Here is a 23,257-nt window from a genome sequence, read left to right on the forward strand (position 1 = left end):
GGTTCCTGAAATTTGGGCCTGTTGGAAAGCCTTTATCTCAAAGGGGCGAATCATGCGTACGAACACGCACACTAAAAACACGACGCGCTTGTGCAAGCTCCTTAACACTCCTTCACAGTCAAGTACTTTATTCTTATTAATAACGCTTTTTTCTTTAAAAAAATCTTTTCAATATACAACACCATTTTAGACAAGACATTTCTGTTTACAACTAAATTCAGATCAGTTATGGGTCATTCAGAACCTAGACAAGCAGACAATGAAAAGGGGAACGAGACGGACAGCGCTAAAACGAGAAATGGAAGGACATATCAGGAGAAGTCAAAAACTACAATTATTCATACGATTTCACAAGAAAAAAAATATGAAGTCAATTTCCCAACTTAAAAAAAGGAAAAGCATTTAAAAAAAAAAAAAAAGTCAGAAACCGAGGAGTTGACCAGCACACATTATACGTCCCATCGCTCGCTCATTCATGCAGAACAGTCCCGAGAGAAGGAAGGCACTCAGACCTTGCCTTCACCCTTTAGTTTTTCTTTTTTTAAATCAAAAACAAAACAAACAAAAGATAGATACAGAGTTCATGGGCCCAGGGGGCGGAGCTGGGGCAGCCGTCACCCTGTACGCAGTGGCGGGGGTGAGAGGGGGGCTCCACGCCCACCCTCAGGTTCTCTGCTTAATGGCATCGCGCTCTCTCTCCACCGTTTCTCCACCTCCTCCTCCGCAGAGAGGGAGAAAGAGAACTAACGCAGTTTGTGTTTTGTGGGGCGGCCCTCAGTATGACCGAAGAGGGGGAGAAATAAAACGGACAGATGGAGAGAGGAGGGTGAAGGGGAGGGGGGTGGTGGTGGCGTTCCTCGACCTTTGATCCTGGCACACTTCCACAGAGACTGGGTCACCCGAACAGTCCCCACACACACTCGCACACACTCCGCACGCCACCAGAGCTTCCCTGTCAAGAGATCACATGCATGCGAGTTAGTTTTAATTTTGACGTGTGAATTTGAACGAAATCGTACAAGTCAAAACATGCGTTACCTGCTATCTGGATATATAGGTATACGTGCGGGACGGCGATCGTCCTTCCGTCTGCCCGTTGGTTGACACGTTGAGGAAGTCCCAGATAAGGATAGTGTCATCGTGGGAGCTGCTGATGATCTGGAACTCATCGAATTGGAGCCGGAACACTCGGCCAGAATGTTCCTATACGCAGACAGACTATTATTGAAGCGACATCGCTGCTGTGGATCAAAATCAGGCACAGACTGGAAATGACGTGATGCAGTTCAGACCATCTATGGTGCTATAAATGCGTCACCATGCAGAGGGCGGGTTAACTACACATGACAGGGATGCGGGACAGATCAGAGATTATTAGGCATTAATAACAGAGTAGAGCAGGTAGGCATAGGGCTAGGTGATATGGCCAATAGATCATCTCTTTATTTTTGGCTGAATGACAATATAGGGTATACATCTCTGCATTTTCTAATTTTTCTCATTTTTAAATCTGCATTTAAAAAAATTATTACTTTACATCCTGCCCAATGTTGTCCAACAAACAATGCTTATATTGAAGGCTATGAAAACAATGTAACCATGTTATATATTGCGCAAAAAAAGGTTAAAAACAAAACATCTAAAAACAAAAATTATCCCTTTTAAAGCAGAAGTTGACTAAAAATGATAAGAAAAGCACTGACTAAATGTTAATTGCTAAGAGGAACACACATTGACTCATCTGAGCTTAATCAAATGTAGGCTAATCTAATTACCTCATTACACTAGGCACTTTACAGTTACCCCTATCATAAAAACACACTTACTTGTAGGTTTAAAATTCTACATATGGCAAATTTAAGTCCAACAAATATTTTAGCAAAATGTATATTTTAGTCAGAATTACTGCGCTCCTATTCTATTGCGCTTCATCTGTTCAATGAAGTCTGTGAAGTTTAGCGGAGACTCGCTTACATAATGTTCGTCCAGTCATGACAGGAAAATAGAAACATTTGCAAGACTGTCTAACATTTACAGAAGTAGAACATACCTATAAAATGCAAGTAATGCCTGGAGGAAAACACCACGTCTCAAATGCATTAAACAGCACAAGTATCTGTCAGAGCAGCTGACAGGGAAAGCTCCTTTAAACTAATGCACTAACAATATAGTTAATAAGTTATTTTTAAGCCCTTAATATAAAGCATGTCTCATGTTTAGGACAAAATGATAAACTCGATATACCGACCTTCCCTAGCACCAATTAATCAGATGATATTTGAGCATTTTGAGATTATCAGTGACAGCGCTGTTTTTCATCAATTCCAAGTGCACACTATAACTGTACATTTTTAAAGAGACGAGATATTAAAAAAAAAACTAAAAACAAAAAAAAAAAAAAACTTTAGTCATGCAGTGTTTTAGCTTGGTAAAATATTTTCCATTGTTTCAGTGATCTTCAAATTTACCAAAATTAAGTAAATATTGTCTAAAGACAAATGTTCACTCAACTTTAATTTTTTTTTTTTTTTACATTTATTATATAAAATACTATATACACACACACTACTGTTTAAAAGTTTGGGGTCAATAAATTCTTTTTTTTCTACTTTCTTATGCCAACCATATTACAATTTAAAATAACTTTATTTTAAGAGATTTTAAAACGCAATTTAACTATGGATTAAACTATGGAAAACAAAAAATAAATTCAAGATTCCTTGATGAAGAGAAAAATCAATGTTGAATATTAATTAAAATACAATATAAATTACTTACCTCAAACGTTATTTTATTTATTTTGTGTGGAATTTACAGAGCACCCATTTTTCAGATTTGTTTAGAGATAATGAATTGAGCCCATGTATATTCTGTAGTGTTTTGTGTCAGGTGGCTGGGAACTCACCACTAGTGTACGTAGACACAGAGTGCTGGCTGGGGCTCGTGGATCGAGAGCAGCTTGTAGGTCCCATACTTTAATTTTACTGCACACACACACACACACACACACATATATATTAAAGAACATTAGATAATGGACAAAAATATTACAATCATAAATCCACAATACATTGGTTAAAATATCCTTCTCATTCTGTTGTAAAGCAGCTCCACAGCCGCATTTCACGCATAATCTACAGATAATCTGTGATTCAATTGTGGGCTTTCCAGGATTAAAAGTGACTGCTCCCTCGGCTGTGTGGGTATAGTGTACTGCTCAAGTATCAGATTAATGACTGGAGCACAGGGAGCAGACAAATGCAACTCCGCAATTAAAGATGTGAGAATAAAGGGATTATTCACATTAAGGCCAGGAATAAACCAGCCATAATCCAGACAAAAAAATAAAAAAATAAAATCTGGCCAAAGTAAATCCTCCAGACTAGAATGCATTTCAACAAAAGCATCTTACTTTGTCATGTGTTCAATCTCCAACGCTACAAATTTTGAAATACTGTTGTTGTTTTATGAAAACTTTTTACAGGAACTTCCTCAGTTTTTTTTTGGCTGTTAGCAAACAGTTGCAAACAGTTGTTTTTCCACATTCTGTTATTCTTCAATGCACTGTAATGCAATGCAATGCAATGCAAAAAAAGCCAATAAAACTCATTTCAACTTTGAATAAATCAGACTTGGGCATACCCGTCATACGCTCCACTCACAATCCGCTTGTTATCAAACCGAATACAGCGAACAAGCTCCTCATGCCCTTCCAAAACCCGCAAACAGGCTCCACACTCAATATCCCAGAGCCTGGAGAAAGAGATTAACAAAGATTTCAAGAGAAAATAAATCAAATGCAAGTAATACTAACTGGGAGAACCCAGGTCACATTATACCCAAAAAAGAACAATTATACCAACAAGGAAAAGAAGAATTAGGTTATATTCAGTATTAAGAAAAGAAAGTTTAATATCAAAACCCTTAAAATGTTTTGGTTATAAAAAAACAAACAAACAAAAAAAAAACTTAAATTGTCCTAGGGTGAACTGTGACCTGGACATATTTTTTCCCCACGTTTCTTGAGATTCACCCAATTACTTTTATATGTAAACTCAATGTATTATTTATTGGCACAGACCTGATGGTGTTGTCTGAAGAGCCACTGACCACGAGTCTGTCTCTGTACTGTAGGCAGGCGATTCCTCGCTTATGACCGTTTAGTGTCCGAACAAACTCACAGGTGCTTGTACTCCACACCTGCAAAACATTAAACACTTTAAAACTTCGCGATCTAAATGTGTAATGTTTAACCCTTATATGTATATTTTCTAACCAGTGCCACTTTTCCTTTAGAATAATCCATTGGCGTATTTAATAAAGCACCAGTACATTCAAACTCAGGAAGTTGTGTGTGCGCACATGTGAAAACACCCCTAGAAAACCCACACACACCAGCCCATACTGCCCTGCCTCATTATTTGGGGAATGTTTTCAGAGGGTGGGGGCTGCAGAATGACTTGGCACCCCTCCCAGAGCGATGGGTGTGCTGGCTCAGGGCTGTCTGTTCCTGGAATCCCGATTGCCCCGATTCCAGCATCTAGGAGAGAGCGGCTGGAGAATACGAGTGCTGACGAGGGCTCTGGGCAAGAGCAGCGGACTGTAGCGCTTCTCCAGTCTACAGAGAATTGAGAAGCCATTACACTGCTGCCCTCTGCTGGGTATTTCTGGCTTTGGACAGATCAAGCGGACACCTGAATAGTCCAAGCCTGGCTGCACGACAAATTAGTCAAGTCCATTGCAGCACAAAACCATTGAACTTTTTTTGGCGGAAAACTGGAGGACCACTTCCCTGCAGAGTTTAGTTCCAAATCGAACCAAACACACCTGAACAAGCTAGCCGAGGTCTGAGTTACTAGAAAACTGCAGGTAGGCGAGTCTGATCATAGTTTGAGCTGAACTCTGTAGAACAGTGGCACTCCAGAGCTGGATTTGAGTAACCCTGCCTTATCCCTTCTCTTTGTTGACAACAGATTTATAAACTATTCTCATGACGAATGTTGCGTTCCCAAATGCAAATTATGAGTGACTCAAAACACACAGCACTTGCAGAGTAGAATTAACTGTGAAACGAAACGGAAAACAAAGTGCTATTACAGTACTCTGAAACATGCAGCGCGTCAGACTATATTTTTATAGAATTACACCACAACCGCTGCAATCTGATGATCGCACTAAGCCATATCACATTTTCACAACCACGCATTGTCAATTCATAAGAAAGTTACCAGGCAACTGCCGAGTGACAGTTTCAACGCTGATTTGTACTTGCATTTGGTGCTTTGAACCCTGGCTAACCCACACACAGCTTGTGCAGTACTGTTAAAAGCAATCTGTGCATTAAATAAAGGTTTTAGAAAACGTAAAATTTTGCAGTTTATTTAATAATTGTTTTAGGCCATTTCAATCATCATACAGTAACAGGCACTAAGGATGTAAACGTGCTAGACAGACATCTGACCAGTGCACTCGTGTCTCGCACAAGAGAGCCGCATGTTTAGAAAGACATGTAAAGGTAAATAAAACTTAAAAAAAAAAATTATGTCTTAAGACTTTGTGGGGGGGAGGGGTTTCCATTCCACTGCATGTCATGTTTTTAAACGCAAATAAAGTACTGTGTGATTGGAGCTTCGAATCTTTGCATTAAACTATGCATAAATACATGATGCTGTTAAGTACATAATTGTTATGCAATTTACGAAATAATATTTGGTAATATAAATGGTAGTTTAAACTTTATGCACTACAAATAGTAATGTTATTTAATTGTCTTGAATAAACAATTTATTGCAGTGCATTAATATTTTGCTCATAGGACCCTCTTGTGGCATGGAGACAAGCAAAAAAGCTCTAACTGAAATTATGCCTTTTAAATTCAAATGTTAGTAATAAGCAAGTATGAAATTCGAATTTAGTTTTTGAGCCGTTTTGACAGCCCTAACCAGCACACCATCCACCCAAAAACCATTTCATGGTCATACTTTTCAGGCCGTAAAATACAGATATCTGTATAAATATAGAAAAGAAATTACCCCCCCTGTGATATGTATTGGGTGCAGACATATTTGAAATCAGATACAACTCTAAGAGCATTGATTTGTGGTTTGATTGACAGCTGATAACAGTCATTCAGAGAGAAGAGCACTGACCTTTATGGTCCGATCACCAGAGGCAGAGACAATGTACTTGTCGTCAAAGTCGACCACATTGACGGCGGCCCTGTGTCCGACGAGGACTCGGCGGAGGCTGATGTCTGTGGGAGAGGCCATGTCCCACACGGCGATGGAGCGATCCTTCGAGCAGGTGACCATCAACCCGTTACAGAATCGCAGGTGGAGCACGGCCTCGTTGTGATGGATCAGAGTGTTCAAAACCTCCCCCGAGTTCACATCCCAAACTCTGGGTAAAAAGAGATGGCAAGAGAAGTCAGCGCCGATTTTATCAGTCCCTTACTCATTCCAGCTGAACAGACATGTGGAGTGATGGGGGGTGGGGGGGTGGAAAAATGAACAGAGGACTTATAGAAAGCGAGAGAACGATAGAAATCTGACCTGACAGTGGAATCAGAGGAGCCGGTAACAATGACTCTCTCATCGTATTGCAGACACAGCACAGAGCCTGTGTGCCCTGTCAGGATCTTCAAACACTCCAGAGTCTGTTTATCCCATATCTGAATACAAACACACATACCACATCTTTTCACATTTGCAAACACCATGAATTTCACAATCTCAAAAATACACTTCTTTTAACGGGGACTCATTATTGGACATTAATTTAAATTCTGCAATAATTTCACATTGCTAGTTGAGATGCGGCAATATTTTGGCCAATGTTGTTGTCAGCCAATAATTATTTATATCATGGCCAATATCAATTAGAATTTTTGATCTAATATATTCAATTAAATAAACTGTGGAACAGTAGTGTATTTTAAGTTTTTGAGGTTGGTAAGATGTTTTAATGTTTAAAAATCACTTATGCTCACAAAGTGCCAAGGCTGTATTTATTTAAATATTAACAGAGTATAAACAGTAATACTGTGAAATATTACAATTTAAAAGGACCTGTTTTCTATTTTAAAAGCATTTTAAAATGTAATTCCTGTGAAAGAAAAGCTGAAATTTCAGCATCATTACTCCAGTCTTCAGTGTCACATGATCCTTCAGAAATCATTCTAATATGCTGATTTGATGTTCGAGAAACATTTATTATAATCAATGTTGAACACAGTATATTTTTGCTTAAACTGTGATAAAATTCATAAGAACAATATATATTTGAAATATAAATCTTTTCTAACAAATGTCATTAGTCAACTTAACACATCTTTGCTGAAAAGCATTCACTTTTTTCCTAAAAAAAAAAAAGGCTATTATACTATTACTATTCTATAATTAAAACCTTTGTTTAATAACAACGACCTTTTAAAAAAATACAATAACATTCATCGTTACTGCTATAGTCACCAACAAGACATCCCTAGAGATACACAAGCTGAATTTCAAGAACAAGAAATAAGAGATGAGAAAATCGGATGTAAGAGTGCATTTAAACAAACCCCTAACACTACATATGAGAAATATACAGTAGTCAACATTTGAAGTGGAACAAAAAAGTTCAAAGTTGACCTAAGACAAGAACCGGTATTGTTCAAAATTCATGTATAACTTTGATGAAAGGTTTTGATCCACTTCACATGCTGACTACTGTAATTAGTCATTCTTGCCTTAAGAGTCACTTGAATCATCTCACTGGTTTCAAAACACTCTCACTAGTTTTAGTATTATAATATATAAGGGGAGAGTTTCAATTGTGTAAATCTAAAACTCGAGTCGTGTTTCTGTTTTGAGAGTTTTAAAAGCATCCTCCATCTGAATGCAGACATCTTGAACGCCTTTGATTCGAGTAACATCAGTTCAGCAAACAATCACAAAATTGTGCATTTGCAAAATGTGATTAAATGCGTCATAATTCACAAGAACACGCTTGATGTCAAAAGTGGTTAGCATTTTTAAATGGCACCTGCGTAAGGAAGGATGCAGTCAGACTGTGGTTTTTACCAGTGATGACTACAGTAAACCCCACACGAGGTTCACGAGAAATACACAGGCAGAGTGTGGTCACACCTTGATGGAGTTATCTCGTAGACCGCTGATGATCTTTTCGTCATCATACTGGAGGCAGTAAACACCTTTGCTGTTCTCCGACCTACACTGGATCCTTTGCAAGTTATGTCGGCCACACCTCCAGTTCGCCTCGATGGTCTGGGAACAGGAACAGCAATTTAAGTAATTATTTTACTTGATTTGATCAAAATGATTACGCATTGACATCAAATAAAAAAAGCGGACCATTTGAAAATGTGATATTTAAATAGCTGATGGTTGCACAATCTGATTACTATGAAAAAGACAGCTAGGTTGCATGAGGCCTGCCGCCCACCCCTGAGGTTAAATCATTGCTCCTCCCTTCCCTTAAAAAAAAAACATTGGCTCGTTTCTGGCATGAGCAGACAAGAGCTAATCTCATATTACACCCATAAAAGACAGAAAGAAACAACGATTGATTTGCCCACCTCGATGTCCTGAATGATTTTCGGATAAAGAGAACGGTAGTATGAGTTCGGAGGAACTTCTGTTGTGCGGTTCTTGAACAGGTATTTTTCCCTGTGAATCAAACAGCAATAAACATCCCTGATAAACTGGCATAAACAAGCCCCTTTATAATTTAAGGCCAAATAAGATGTACAAGACAGTCTAAATGGAGGTTCCTAGAATGTCTGGTGGAGAATTACACCACTGAGAGATAATGACGAGGTGGTTGTTAAACCTCATGTATAAATGAGGGGGTTTGTGGGATGTAAACAGTCATATCAGCACCATGACTCACCACTGGTGTCTCTCTGAAAGGCCTTTCCACAGCGGGTCTGTCCGAACCATCCTCTCGATCAGCTTCTTCCACAACATGCCTTCAGAAATCACACGCTGCCACTCCTTACACACCAGCTCGGCCGAACACAGCGAGCGTGCGTCCAGGAAGGACAAGATATTCTCCGCTATATGATCCAGACCCTGAGCTGGAACACAAAAAGAAAGATTCTTTTTTAAAAGGATGCAAGAGTTAAAAGCTATAAAAGCAGGATAAAGAATATTTAAGAACACCGGTCAAAGAATATTTGTGTTTAACGTAAAAAAAAAAAAAAAATTACATTCACAACACATTTGACTTTACAATCTGATGCATTTTCTAAAAGAAGTAAAAAGTAAAAAATTGTAAAGATGATGCAGGATACACTGTTCAAAGTCTTTAATGCTTACAAAGATTACCATTATTTGATCAAATGCAGTAATATTGTGAAAAATTACATTTTAAAATGACTTTTCTATTTCAAAACATGGTAATTTGCATGTACATTCTTGTGATGCAGAGCTGTATTTCCAGCATCATTACTCCAGTCTTCAGTGTCACATGATCCTTCAGAAATCAGTCTAATATGCTGATCTGGCGCTAAATAAATATTTCATAATATTAAGTTGCGTAATATTTTTTGTGGAAATTATTTTCGGAATTCTTTAATGTAAAAAAAGGTCAAAAGAAGAGTATTTAATTGAAATGTATTTTTGTTGTAACATTATAAATGTCTTTACAGTCACTTTTGATCAATTTAAAGCATCCTTGCTGAAAAATGTATACATTTCTTAAATCTTACTTGCCCCAGACTTTTGTATGGTAGTATGTTTTAATGAAATATGAACATTAACTTTTAATCTTAGAATAACATGCACTGATGAATTATGAACAATAACACCAGGAACATGTGTTAAATGATTAATTTGATTGAAATTAAAGTTTGATTTATATATAATATAAGAGATAGGCTATACTAAAATAGTCTTATACAAACAGGGTCCATCTTTAATCTTAAGGCTAAATTTAATGCATGGATCATCCGTCAAAAACAGCACTTTCAGATTAAGGACTATATGTAATACCTGGCAGTGCCGTAATGAAGTCCCTTTGGAGCATGGGTTTGAGGTAGGAGTTTATGTGGCCGTGTTGGTAATGGCACATGCGTGAGATCAGGTGTTCCACAAACTCCACCTGGTCCGCTTCAGACCACTGATCAAAGAGCTGGATACACACGTCCTTCTCCTTCTCGTAATTTCCTTCCGATGGCCGCTTCCTAGAGCCCGTCAAAGGTCCATTACTCACCTGAGGACAGATAAAGATAGGCTGGGAGAATCGTACAAGGAAAAACAAATAAATAGATATGTTAGATGAGACCAAAAAAAATCTGTATTGGAAAAGGATAGGGCAAAGGGAGAATAGAAACAATCATAGTATTTCAAGGCAGATGCATTTACTCAGAAAACAGTTAAACAATTAACCCCTGAAGGCATTTTTTGAGTATTTTTTTTTTGAGTGACACACAAATGTAAAGACTCATTTCACGTACAAAACTTGCTCAAGTTTAGTCAAAGCCCAAAATAATAATGTTTGTTGTTTTCTACTCCGTGCAATACACTGTACTACTTAGGAGTTAATCAAATTGGTTGCATGCATGTAAAGTTGAGACTAAGCTTTCAAATGATGCCTATTTTGTGTTGATCAAGCCAGTAGTTTTGAAAAATATGATTACTAATTGTTTTGTTGCTAGGTGGTGGCCGCCGGCGGTACAGTACGGTTTAGAGAGACAACTCAGTACTCGTAAGAGTTGATCAAAATGGTTACATGCATTAAAAAGCTGAGTTTCTAATCATTAAAATTATACATATTTTGTGTTATTCCATTCAGTGGTTGTTTAGCAATTTGATTACAAATGTTTTCACGTGGGGTGTAACGCCAGCAGAACACACTTACTTGACTTAAGATACAGAGATAGTTTTTACATTAAACTCTCCTGCTTTTAATCAAAAACAACATTTATGCCTAGTTTCCACCAAGCAGTGCGCAAGCTGGATCAGGGTTTCCCGTCCCAAATCACACTGTACTGTACCGCTCGGTGTAAACGAGGCATTAAAAACACACAAAAAGCAGAAAACAAACTGAAAAACATTTCACAAAAAGATGTTTGATTCTTTGTTGAAAAAAAGATTCTGGGCACTTTCATGTTCTGGTAGTCAAATGTGAGATCTAATTTGTGGTTGCTCTGCTAGGACATCTGTGTGAGCTTCAGGGGAACTGAACATCCACTAAAATAACTTTGGCTTTATTAAAAGTAAATGCACAAATGTCTCGGATAACTGAAGTTGAGTGAGAAAAAAGTTTATCATTGTATGTTTGCAGATGCCACTTGTTTAAATATCAAATTCAGATAGTTTGTACTGAAGTGTGCCTTGCATCATCGTCAGTAAGAGTTTTTTTTTTTTTCAAGAAATTAATACTTTTATTCATCAAGGATGCATTAAATTGATCAAAGGTTACAAAAGATTTCTGAATAAAAATGTATCACGGTTTCCATTAAACACTAAGCATCAATGATTATAACTGATAAGAAATGTGCCTTGAGCACTAAAGCAAATTAGAATGATTTCTGATAGATCATGTGACAGCTTTGCCAGGAAAAGATTTTATCTTAATATAGATTTTAAAATGTAATAATATTTCACAGGATTAGCCTACTGCTTTTACTGTATTTTTGATCAAATAAATGCAGTCTTGGTGAGAATAAGAGATTTCTTTCTAAAACATTACGGTAGTATAAGTGTCCGGATCATTTTGGGCCCACTGTTACTACACAGGACATCTCAAAAATGCAAGAGAGGACACACTGATCCTAAACACGGATGCAATAAAGGCTTGCGGAAATGGTCACAGAGGTTTTCCAGACACAGATTAGGCAGTGCCCTACAACAAAACCCTAAGTCAACAGTACTTCAATATGGAAAATCCTTCATGGTCCAGGGAGAGGCTACTCAACTGGTCCTTATTCTAGTATCCGTTTATTATTTTTACTGGCTTTGACAAACACAGAGGTAAGGCTCATCCACCTCACCTTAAAAATTGTGATCTTTGGGGAGCGGTCTGCAGTCTGCGAGTCCATGACAGAGGTGTTCTGCCGAAGGAAAATACAAAAACAAAACATTATTTCACAGTGTCGTCTTTACATCATTACATTGGACCACAATATAAATCGGAACCACTCCTATACGAGACCTATTGTCGCTGTCGGGCGGAAACCTTGTATCTCCATATTTTGTCTATTTTATTTTTTCATAAATCATTACTATTGGTCACCCTTTACATCTGTATGTGGTTTTCGCAAATTTTAAACCAATGAAAATCATTAAAAAGAGCTTGTGATGGAACCTTGTAACTCCACTGGATCCTCAAACTGTCTTTAAAACATCATAACTCCACCCGCCTCTATCGTGAATGAAGTGCCGCACACCGTCTCTGCTTGTTTGCAATGCAAGGGTAAATAAAGTACTGGTTCTATTAAAAAGTAGCATTTTCTTTACTCAAGAAACAGATATGGAAAATGTTTTATGCATTTGAGAAGTGGAGAAGAGTGTCTTAGTCTAGCATTTATCATCGAGTCATGGCCAATACGGTCTTAAAAAGCCAGTGCATAGCACTTCATCTTTCACAATATGAGATTTCAGCCAAAAGACAGAAAGAAACTGAGTGCTCAGCCGCCCACATAGCTACAGTAAACTTTATAACCTGCAAGTTGACGAACACATAATGCGATGCACTTATTGGCGTTCTAATGACGGACAAAACATGTCAGAAATTCTCCAGTCAAAAACCTTGTAACTCAATTGAGCTTGATTTTGGCAAAATGTAATGACATATGCAAGTGTCTGACCATATAAAGACACAATATCCACTTTGACAATGCAGTGTAGAGCTTTTTTCCATTTCCTGAAAAGCAATTTTTGGAGACACAAGGTTTCCGCTTGACAGCGACGCTAAATATCACATCATCTGCTCGCATGCGTTCATAATTCCATCGCATTGTTTGTTGGAAAGCAGATGAAAGGACTGAGCACCAGCCTACGATCTCTGCGTGCTGAATAATTGGACAGATTCTCCATCAGCATGCCGTTAAGATGTGGGATGGGGCAGGGTGTGTAGGCGTTTGGGTATCGTGTCAACAGCTGTCCCCTAGCCAAGGCCACCACAAGGATATGCTTACATCCCAAACACAGGCGACACAGAGATGATGCCCTTAATATCCACGACTCAGCACCTGCTTTAATCAACAATCACCATTCATATGGTGAATATCTTTATAAACTTGGGCAAAAGCTCTCTGGACTGAAAGGTGTGCGATATCAAAGATAGACACCAGTGTTGTTTTACCATCACTGAGATAGTAGTATTATAGTTTTATAAATATATTGAATTAGTTTATTGTGTTTTTGACATTTGCATGATTTTGTTTCATTATGAGTCCTCTGCTGTGTCTATACACAAATGCACGTGGCTTGTTATCTTCAACCAAAAAGCATCTATCTTTCTCAAGCTTCACAATACAAAGTGGACAAACTCAAGAACATTCACTCCTACCTTTACAGTGTATCCATAGCAACAAGAAGCAAATCCAATCTGTAAAACTGATTCTATAATGATATTGTATTGGCAAGATGATATTGATTCAGAGACAGACTCATTAATAAAGGGCATATTTAAATAAGTCAATACACTTAAATGCACAATAAAAATGTTTTAGATTAACAGAAATGTTTTATTCAATTAAGATTGATAATGAGACTAGACACAGATGGAAATCATGTCAAATGTGATGTTAAACTAGTGAAGGACAAACTTGGAGGAATTCGGTTTATTTTTAGTGTGAGTCTTATACAATTTATATTCATAAAAGTATGAAACAAAAATCAATGAGTTTAATAAGAAAATATCGTAATTAGTTGGCGTAGGCTAATGGTTTGATGCGGTTAGCCACCTAGCAGCTTGCTATTACTTCCTTCACATCAACAATGAAGATTTGTATTTCCCTAAAAAGATGCGTGGTTACCAAAACACAACTATTCATTCACATTAAACCATGATTCTTGTCAAAGTTACAATATTTGTATATTTCCTCATCGTTTGGCTCAGAAATGTCATTTGCAATTGACAGCACGAGCGGTTACTTCCTATTACGCAGCTTTAAACTCCAGTTAAAATATGTCGTGTCACGTAAATGAGACGTTTTTGTGTGAGAGAAATGGTTCTTTTGAAAACTTTAAAACATAATGAAGAATTCCGAGACTGCATATGAACCACAACTGGTCTGTACGATCAGATTATAGCCTGGAGTGAGTGGCGCAGAGGCGCCGCAGTGAAGCTCAAGTCACCGGCTAAAGTCGACGAGCCTCGGACTCACCACGATGCCGCGGCAGCTTCACTCCCTCCACATCCGCCACTAACTCAATAAATATCCTCAACCACCACCAATAACACCTGCTGGTCTTGTCTACTAACGTATCAGCTTTGGTATAAAACGGAAAACAAGGGGGAGAGACGTGAAAACCACCAAGTGAGACAGCGATACATAGCAGGGCCCTCCTTGTCAGCCGAGCCAGCCATTTCTCTCTCTCGCTCCTCACCCCTCCTTCCCCCTCAACTCAACCGATCCCTACCCACTCCACAAGCTGGTTATGTTCTACCAGGCTGTGCTTGTAACCGGTAATACGAATGTATAAACGCGAAAGTCTTTAGGACATACCAGAAAATCTTTCTCGAAGCACAACCGAGTACTCACCATTAGCTCTAAGGTTTTGTCCTCCATCTCCGGCTCCATGTTTGTTCCCCGAAACTCGCAGTGAAAATGGAAACCCCGCCCTGCGACACAAGCACGTCACGAAAAAGAGGCGGAGATAGAATTCTTGATTCGAACTCTCCGATTGGATGTCAAATAACCAAAGCTGACCAAATGGGCGTTGTCCGCGTTGTGATTGGATAATTCCTGCTGCTAAGGTACAAAGCGAGTACAGACGGACTACGTCATGATCATAATCTAACAACATTCGTGGTTGGTCACCGATTGACAAAAAGGGTTTTGTCCGTTTTGTAAAATGTACAGCTATTGGCTGCCGTCTGGTACTAGGGTAAAGAATAGGGTTATCCCCAATGATTCACATATTATTAAGAATATTGCTGATTGTGTGCTGGTGACAACTATGCCAGAAGCATCAAGTAATCAAAAAATATATATCTGCCTTCCCTTTCCTGCTTATAATTAATTGACTTCCTCAACCTGCATGTGTTAATTTGGCAGGCAAACTCAGAATCAAGTAAGATAAAATAGCTTTGCAAAATAATCAAGCTATAAGTGCAATTTGCAAACAATGAGAACGTTTAATGTCTGTGTCCAGATGTAACAAATGATTTATACAAAATAGTGACGGATCAAAGAAAATGAGAAAATATACAACATAATACTTGCTAAAATATTTTGGGCCCGTTATTTGGATATTTCTCTCCTTTTTCATTATCGGGTTATCTGTTCGTTTTAGTAGGCTTCAGAACACCAACCATGCCATAATTGTTAAAGGTCCAAAATATCACTGATTTGCAGCTTGTCTTTCTAAAAACCAATCTGCTAATAAAATATGACTGGACAAAATGGATAGAAATTAGAGGCTTGTAGTCTGTGGCAGGTCTTCTAAAAGGGAATGAAACAGCCAAACTGACGTATACTCACTCACTCACACATCACAGTTAACACAGTAACCCCCCCACCCCATAATCGGTCCGAAAGGACATTCCCATGCATGTGTTCTGCCGGTAAAGCCGTCGTATACCAATGAGTGCTGAAGGCTCGAGCTAAGATTTTTTGTTCAGGAACAGCAGGAGGCTGAAGTTACGGTCCAGATGCTGGTACACTGTGCTCACATCTCACAAACTGCAAAATTCAGGCACTCATATTGTTTATTTCGAGAAGTAGCATCTCCTGGGGGCTGAGGAAAACAAGCGAGGGAAATGTACTGTAAAAGACGCTTCTCGGTCTTCATGGAGGGATGGGTCCAGTTACTAATATGGTCCATTTGAGAGCAAGACACGCCTCAACGTGGGCACAATGCGATGGGGGGAGCAGGTGTACCGCTGGCTCAGAGTGCACCACCACCACACTGGTTTACAGCAGAAACAAGGCAACAAATCAAGTCTGGACTAACCAGGAAATTAAAACGCAGGCCTGGCAATGGGCTTGAGGTGGCTGGGTAAGCAGCACTGGTCTAATAGTTTGCTACTGCTTTCTTCATACACTGAATAAGAGAAAATATAATACATTTGAATAAAATACAACAGCAGCAGATGCCATTATAAAAGGAGAGGCAAAAGGAAGAAAGGAGTGAGATTAGAAGGGAAGAAAAAGTAGATCTGAAAGCCTAGAGTGTTTTGTGAAGAGCTGAGGCAGGACAGGCAGACGGGCCACGGCCATGATGGTTGCGATGACCTGCTAATTGGTGGAGAGGAGAAAACTCCACCTATTCCAGTCCAGAGATGGAGTCACTGTATTCTAAAGCCAGGGACACGCAGACCATCCGCCACCATCTCAAATTCGTATTCTCCCTCCTGCTGATTCCATCTCCTTCGCTCCCCTGCCGTTTGCGGGGTAGGTGAAGAGGGGGGAGGGGGGAGGGGGATTTTATGTTTGAATTTTATGTCAGTCCCGACTACCTAGTAGTCATCTAAATCAAAGAACTCATCGTCATCTCCCTGGTACTCCATGCCTTGGAAATCCACCCGGTACCTCAAGATTCCTGGGGGAAAAAAAAAATGTATATTGATAAAACAATATTGTTCCATTTCCTAACAAATCAAAATCTGTGGAGTACTTACCACCGATGCCTCCGAACCCTTTCACAAACTGCGAGCCCTCCTGACTTTTGTCTGTAACTATTTCCAGTGTGGCCCCAAACTTCTTGTAGTTATTGGCAAACCACTCAAGCAGTGGCATGCTCTCGATCAGCTCATGCTCCTGACCCGTCTAAAACAAACATATATGGTACCGTTAACATTATACATCGGCACACATTGGTTATAGTGCAAAGTAAATATTACGCGAAAGGGATAAGCGATCAGTACAGCCAAGTGTGCGTGTGGTGAATGCATGGATCCAACACTGATACACGTTATCTTTCTCAGCTGTTTACATATAATTAAGACATAACCGACCAAAGGGTTAGTTCACACAAAAATCGTTGTCGTTCCAAACCAGTAAGACTTTCGTTTATCTTCGGAACACAAATGAAGATCTTTTTGATGAAATCTGAGAGCTTTCTGTCCCTCCATAAACAGCAAAGCAACTGAAATTTTAACGCATCAAAACGTTCATAAAGAGATCATTAAAACTAATCCATATGAATTGAGCGGTTTAGTCCAAACTCGATCGCTTTATATGATGAACAGATTGAATTTAGGATTTTATTCATATATAAACATTGATCAGCGAACATAAACAGAGGCTCAACCGAACCTGCTTGACGCACAAGAAAAAACCTCGTTTACACTCAAACGTGCTGCGAAAAACCGCGATACACAACCCACGGTACGTATCGCGATACTCTCATGGTGTACAGAACGCTGCCCGCCCCCTGCCGCCCCACCCAACGGCCAATTGAGGTTGACCACATTACCTTGTCACAAAACAAATTTTTCTTCCTTGACATTTGATTTATTTTCGTGTCTTGTGTACAAGACGAACCGCCATTAACCACCAATAATCGCAATAAGCTAATAATAATCGCTAACTTATTAACTAACTAACAACACCTCATTATACAGGGGAAAATGTCAATATTCTACTCTTATAAAAGGAGTGCTCTTTACTTGCTTTCTGTGTGATTCAGTCACAATGTGACGAAAAGTGTTTGTTTTTCATGAGACTTTGACTTTTCTATATATTAGGGAGTGGAAATTGCTAACAAGCCAATAAGTGCTCCTCTGCTGCCATCTACTGGTTATAGTGGTATTTATGTCTTTTTTAATAAAAGTGTTTGTTTGCAACAAAGTGTTAGTTCTCCATCTATCATCTTTAAACCTTTAGTCTTACAAATCATCACATTAAAAAAACATTAAAATTGATTATTATTTATAGCCTTGAAGTGCTGGAAAAAGTGTTAAGCACTTGAAAGTCATTTCACTCTCAAAAGGTTGTACGAAGCCTGAGATGAATAATGTAGAAACATTCGACTATTTCTGCCACAATGCCATGGTTACAGTTAGTGTAACTACATTTAATCCATGGTGAATGTTGTGGATTCTATAACTTGTTCGTTCATGGCACAACGTTGTCTCGGTTTCCACATCAGCTCTGTTTGATCTAATATCTGTGGTTTATAACAGAATTATTCTCCTCACTGGATCTCCCAGCACTGTGTAGTAACGGTGTCGTGTGATCGAGCTCGCACTGCGTTGTCTAATATTGGTCAGAGCTGATAAACAGTCAGTGATGCGCAGAAGAACCTTTAACATCCATGGAAACTTTCCTTTGCACAAAGGACAATGTATTCAAATGTAGTCTCAGACTTTAGGATCTGCAATGCATAATCCCAATAAATCAAAACAGAACTGCAATGAGCTTGGTACTAATTGGCTGATAAAACCCTCTCATTTCAGGCCATGAGATCATCAATGTTTGCTTGAGTATGGCCCTTTAACTCAAAAGTCATTCAGGGGAAAGAGTTCCAGACAATTGAGAATCTGCACTACTCTTTTTTTTTTTTTTTTATAAATAAGAAAATCTGCTGAATAACATAAAATTAATAATCTGAATTTAGTTGACAGTTTTACATACCTCTTTGTCAGTGAAATGAGACTTGTCCTTCTCCTGTTCTGGTGTCAGATAGAGTGTCTTTTCATCTGACAAAAAAAAAAGCAATGAAATTAAACCGAGAAAGTAATAATTTTATATTTTGCAAATCTTGTGCAATTGCACGTACAAGAGTGAGGATGTGCATACCATTTTCTGGTGTAGTATTTTCTCCATGACAACGTAGGACGTAACGCATAGTGTCCAGGTTCTCGTAAACTATAAGAATCTCCACCGCTCCCATTTCCAGCGCTTTGAGCGTGTCTTCAACTCCAAAACAATACTTCCCTGTGTCCTGACTGATCTCATCAAAATATCGTCCTGAAATCAGAGACACAAGTCACTACACAAGAAAAGAAAAAAACACAGCATGAAAACTACTGAAAGCCCAGTGTTTTAGGCCACATTTTTTTTCCCAGCATGTCTATCACCTTTATCAAGCCTGTAAATGCCTCTGGGATTAACTACCTATTAGTTTCTTTTCTTGGATGAACTTGACATTGGAGAGCACTTCCGCTGAGAGCTCAATGGCCTGGTTGAAACCGTTTTCTCCTCCATAAGATATGTCAACCAGCTTGAGAACCTTTGCTTGTAACCTCTACATGTGCAGAAGAACCAAAGTCAGAAAAGAACCAAAACTCTGAATCAAGTTCGCAAATCATTTGATGCTAAGAGAACATACTGGATCAAACATGTCTGACTGGCTGAGCTCCGTCTTGAAGTCGGCCGATCCGGCAAGAACCAGTCCTGCCACGTTGACTTTGTCATTGGACACGAAGAGTTGCACAGCAGTCTCCGCTACCTTACGCACATAGTTATGTCTCTTCTCCATCCTCAAACGGGCAAATCGAAGAGCGGACTGTCCTCCTCTACCTAAAAGAAGGTTAAAGGAAACAAGTGGGTGAATTCAAAATCCTATAAAAGAACAGGAGTTGAACAAGCGATTTGAAGACACGTTTACCATGTTTTTTGGGCAGGTCCACGGTAAATTTGTGCAGGACCTCCCTTGTGTTGCCTTGTAAAGTCCCAAACAGGGCACCGCTACCATCAATCACAATGAAGCCAAACTTGCTGTCGTCTGACAGCAGAGCTGTTAGAGCCTGTGAACAAAAAATGTAATAACAGTTGTAATGATAAGAATAGAAGGATAGATAGTTAGATAAATAGACAGATAGATCATTTACCTCAGTATGGAACTTGTTGTCACATAAATACAAGGATGTGTTGATTGGTTTAAAAGGCTCAAAATCAATGTTTACTTTCTTCTCTTTGCCTTCCTCAGTCACAATGGTGCCACAATACACCACCAGGCCATTAGGAGGCACTGCAAGATAAACAGCAGACTCGTGTGAGGGGATCAGGAGAGACCACACCTAATGAAAAGATTAAATCAGGCGCCACTCTCTATCATACCCACACATACACAGCAAATGTGTATCAACTGCCAGTTTAATATTTGAACAGCACCAGTTTGGAAAAGTTAAACATACCAAGCATAATGAAATTCCATCATCTGAGAAGTTAAATGGCTCTTAGATTAAACTAAACCCACATATTTACCTTTGTTGTAGAGTTTGAGTCTCTGCTGTACGGAGGTAATGGCCCCTAGAACAGACAGTCTGTTGACTCTGCTCTTGATGTTCGAAGCCGTGCCGAACTCATCGGCCAACATCTTAGCAACACGCGAAATCTGGTCCTTGGGTGGGATGATGAGGGATATCATACTGGTGCCATTTCTGAGGAAGAAGAGGATAGAACAGTCTGAGACCTTTTCATGAACATTCAGTACCGTTCAAAAGTTTGGGGTCAGTAAGATTTGTTTTTATGATCATATTGTGAAAGAATAAAAATTAAAATAAGTGTTTTATTACGTGAATATACTTATAAATGTAATTTATTCCTGTGATGGCAAAGCTGAATTTTCAGCATCATTATTCCAGTCCTCAGTCACATGATCCTTCAGAAATCATTCTAATATGTTGATTTGCTGCTGAAGAAACATTTCTTATTATTATCATCAATGCTGAAAACAGTTGTGCTGCATATTTTTGTGGAAACAATACATTTGTTTTTTCAGATTCTTTGAATAGAAAGTTCAAAAGAACAACGTTTAAAATTGAAATCTTCTGTAACATTAAGTGTCTTTACTGTCACTTTTGATCAATTTATTGTTCCCTTGAACAGTAAGTTACTGAATGAGCATCATGCTAACTTTACATCCAAACTGCTTATGAGTATATTTGTCAAGGTATATACAGTACATTTGAGTCAACATTAAATGGGTAGTTAATAACTTAAAAAAGAGAAGATAACTGAGGCTGTCATTCTGTTTAACATTCACTTTCAATGTAAAAACGATGGAACAAAACATACATACGTCAAGGAGACTGGTTGAATAGCCATAGTACACTAAAACAATGATAATGATAAATGGTACACTCAAACCGTAATGATAAAATCTGACATAAAAAAAAAAAAAAGTAAAAAAATACTAATCTTCTCACAAAAAAAACATAGGATATTTAGCACAGTCTCTCCCATACAGCAGACGTCACCTCCACCAGCCCGTTTTAAAGCGTCATCCCGAAGGTGCCTGACATTTAAAACGACACCACATATTACATTTCCCGCTCTTTATCCCACAACAACACAATATTTAGGAAATAAAGAGCTGTACAATAAGCGGTCTCGTTCTCCGTCCACCATGCTTCTCTCTACAACAGCTGTTAGCAAGCTGGTTAGCATGTGGTCCCCCCCAAAGAACGAATCAAATCGCAGACTAGAGGTGTTATTATGTGTCATTCAACACCTGTATACAAATATAGAGGATCTGACAGAGCGAGCCTCACCCTCGGGCCGCCTCAAGGCTTTTGATCAACTTCTTAATCTTCCAAATTTCCACGTTCCTGTCCGCTGCGCTGGGGTCGTCCGCCATCTTCCTCGCGCTGTCTGGACCTGCTGAAAAACAGAATCCAACTTTAGCTTGCTAGCGCGAAGTGCTTGAATTGTCAGAGATTTTAAAGGCGGGTCATTCACTATGAAAATCTGAATGGATCGGACAGAATTGTTACTTGATTAAAAGAAGGCTTGTGGGTGGAAGAGAAAAGAGCGACTCAAGTTTGATGCGCTAGCTGGCTAACGCAGCCCTGCGCGCGGGCCTCTCGCGCCCGAAAACATCCCCGCTGCTGCTGCTGCTGCTGCCAAGCGCCGCTCGTGCAAAACCACCCTTTTGCAATATTTTCTCTTCAACACGTGATTCAAATAATCGAAGCGATTTTATTAACAGACATTATAGCAGCGTACTCACAGACTAGAATGATCTGCTCCGCCGCGTCCGTACGGCAGGTATTTTGTGGTCCAGAACTCGCTCGCCGCTGTTTCCCAGTGACGTGATATACTTATCGTTAGCAGCCGGTTTGGTCTTGCTGCGCGTGGTGCTTCGATGGAGGCTCACGTGGGGAAAGGCACAAATTCCATTTAGTATCACTTCCTGAAAACGCCACGCGTGGGGGTGTAGTGAGATGCGTTATTGGAGGATTTTGCTGTCAAACAAAAAGGGTGGAACAATGACTTTTGGGGTCTCAACAGAAGTCGGCGAGCCTGCGAGGTGGTGTTTGTGGGTGATTCGTACGAAAACGTTCAGGACAGGGCAGGGGTGCGTTTCTCAAATGCATAGTAAAAAGAGTGCCAGTGGTCTTTACGATCAACTTCGATCACGATGCCTCTTGAGAAACGCAGCACAGTCCACGTTTCGCCCTTGATATGTTGTTTTTGCATCGTTTCGCATTATTTTCCTTAACTTACATTTCCCCTCCTTTATTAGGCTACTGTAATGCATTTTGTAAAGTTTTCATAAATGCTTAATTGTCATGTAAATAATGCCAAAACAATTAGAAGAATGGGTATTGTATCAGAAAATCACGCACAACCAGGAACTTTAGATATAATTTTATTTTCAGATTTAAAATACATTATAGGCCTAATAATGTTCAGTACTACCACACACAGATCTGTTGTTTTCATGTTCTATTTGACATTTGATAATGTTGCATTGTGACATTTTCCGAGAAATTGGAATTTAAGTCTTAAAGGACTTAAAGTCACAATGAAATCAAAATTGTAATATTTTTTTATGGAATATTGCATTATTTATTATAAATTATCTGTGCACAATCATTATTTATAATTAGTACTCATATGCCCTCGTAATCTGTAATCAAAATAACTTCCTTGCAGTGACATCTCTTCTCTTCTCTGATGACACGTTTACTGGTGCAAGGTCGGGACAACCTGTCATTCACATCACATCAATAGCAAACCCAGGACGACCAGCTGGGGGCATTCATAATTCTTTAGTGGGCCATCACAATCCAGGGATGGGGGGATTTGGAGATGAATTAGGCTATGTCCTCCCTTTTGCCCCCTTATATCCTGAGCAAACCAAAACCATCAACTCAATTCCCCATGGACAAAATCAAATCCCACCCT

The 23,257-nt window shown here is 39.1% G+C and overlaps 2 protein-coding genes across 4 annotated transcripts; both read right to left on the reverse strand.

The window, feature by feature from the left end:
• Nucleotides 1-111: 111 nt before the first annotated feature.
• fbxw11b (F-box and WD repeat domain containing 11b) lies at nt 112-14,825 on the reverse strand. Its single transcript, XM_079861162.1, has 13 exons — nt 14,717-14,825; nt 11,999-12,058; nt 9,996-10,236; nt 8,893-9,079; nt 8,579-8,669; nt 8,130-8,267; nt 6,552-6,670; nt 6,150-6,399; nt 4,082-4,200; nt 3,643-3,753; nt 2,906-2,984; nt 1,039-1,203; nt 112-952 (listed from the first exon to the last, which is right to left on the reverse strand). Exons 1-12 carry the CDS (start codon nt 14,753-14,755, stop codon nt 1,042-1,044), a joined length of 1,596 nt encoding a protein of 531 aa, XP_079717288.1. The 5' UTR covers nt 14,756-14,825; the 3' UTR covers nt 112-952; nt 1,039-1,041.
• Nucleotides 14,826-15,292: 467 nt separating this feature from the next.
• etf1b (eukaryotic translation termination factor 1b) lies at nt 15,293-22,316 on the reverse strand. Of its 3 annotated transcripts, none has more exons than XM_079861164.1 (11): nt 22,077-22,316; nt 21,619-21,727; nt 20,330-20,505; nt 19,954-20,093; nt 19,731-19,869; nt 19,452-19,642; nt 19,238-19,367; nt 18,920-19,090; nt 18,755-18,819; nt 16,798-16,945; nt 15,293-16,718 (listed from the first exon to the last, which is right to left on the reverse strand). In XM_079861164.1, the coding sequence occupies exons 2-11, from the start codon at nt 21,702-21,704 to the stop codon at nt 16,636-16,638; spliced, it is 1,329 nt and encodes a 442-aa protein (XP_079717290.1). In that variant the 5' UTR covers nt 21,705-21,727; nt 22,077-22,316; the 3' UTR covers nt 15,293-16,635. The 3 variants fall into 3 exon arrangements, with proteins under 3 accessions (XP_079717290.1, XP_079717291.1, XP_079717292.1); XM_079861165.1 differs by having other exon boundaries at nt 21,619-21,724; nt 22,077-22,185; XM_079861166.1 differs by having other exon boundaries at nt 20,641-21,727; nt 22,077-22,178.
• Nucleotides 22,317-23,257: the final 941 nt, after the last annotated feature.

Source organism: Squalius cephalus, assembly GCF_949319135.1.
Source record: "Squalius cephalus genome assembly, chromosome: 24".
Lineage (NCBI taxonomy): Eukaryota > Metazoa > Chordata > Actinopteri > Cypriniformes > Leuciscidae > Squalius > Squalius cephalus.

What these genes read in the sequence shown, in the direction of transcription:
- fbxw11b (XM_079861162.1), bottom strand. Translation starts at nt 14,755, where the DNA reads ATGGAGCCGGAGATGGAGGACAAAACCTTAGAGCTAATG. An exon ending in TCTTCAGACAACACCATCAG is followed by an intron (nt 3,754 to 4,081) that starts GTCTGTGCCAAT and finishes CTCTTTCTCCAG; the next exon opens with GCTCTGGGATATTGAGTGTG. An exon ending in GTGAGTGGAGCGTATGACGG is followed by an intron (nt 2,985 to 3,642) that starts GTATGCCCAAGT and finishes GTGTGTGTGCAG; the next exon opens with TAAAATTAAAGTATGGGACC.
- etf1b (XM_079861164.1), bottom strand. Translation starts at nt 21,704, where the DNA reads ATGGCGGACGACCCCAGCGCAGCGGACAGGAACGTGGAAATTTGGAAG. An exon ending in GGACCTGCCCAAAAAACATG is followed by an intron (nt 19,643 to 19,730) that starts GTAAACGTGTCT and finishes ACCTTCTTTTAG; the next exon opens with GTAGAGGAGGACAGTCCGCT. An exon ending in AGTCAGACATGTTTGATCCA is followed by an intron (nt 19,368 to 19,451) that starts GTATGTTCTCTT and finishes CTGCACATGTAG; the next exon opens with AGGTTACAAGCAAAGGTTCT.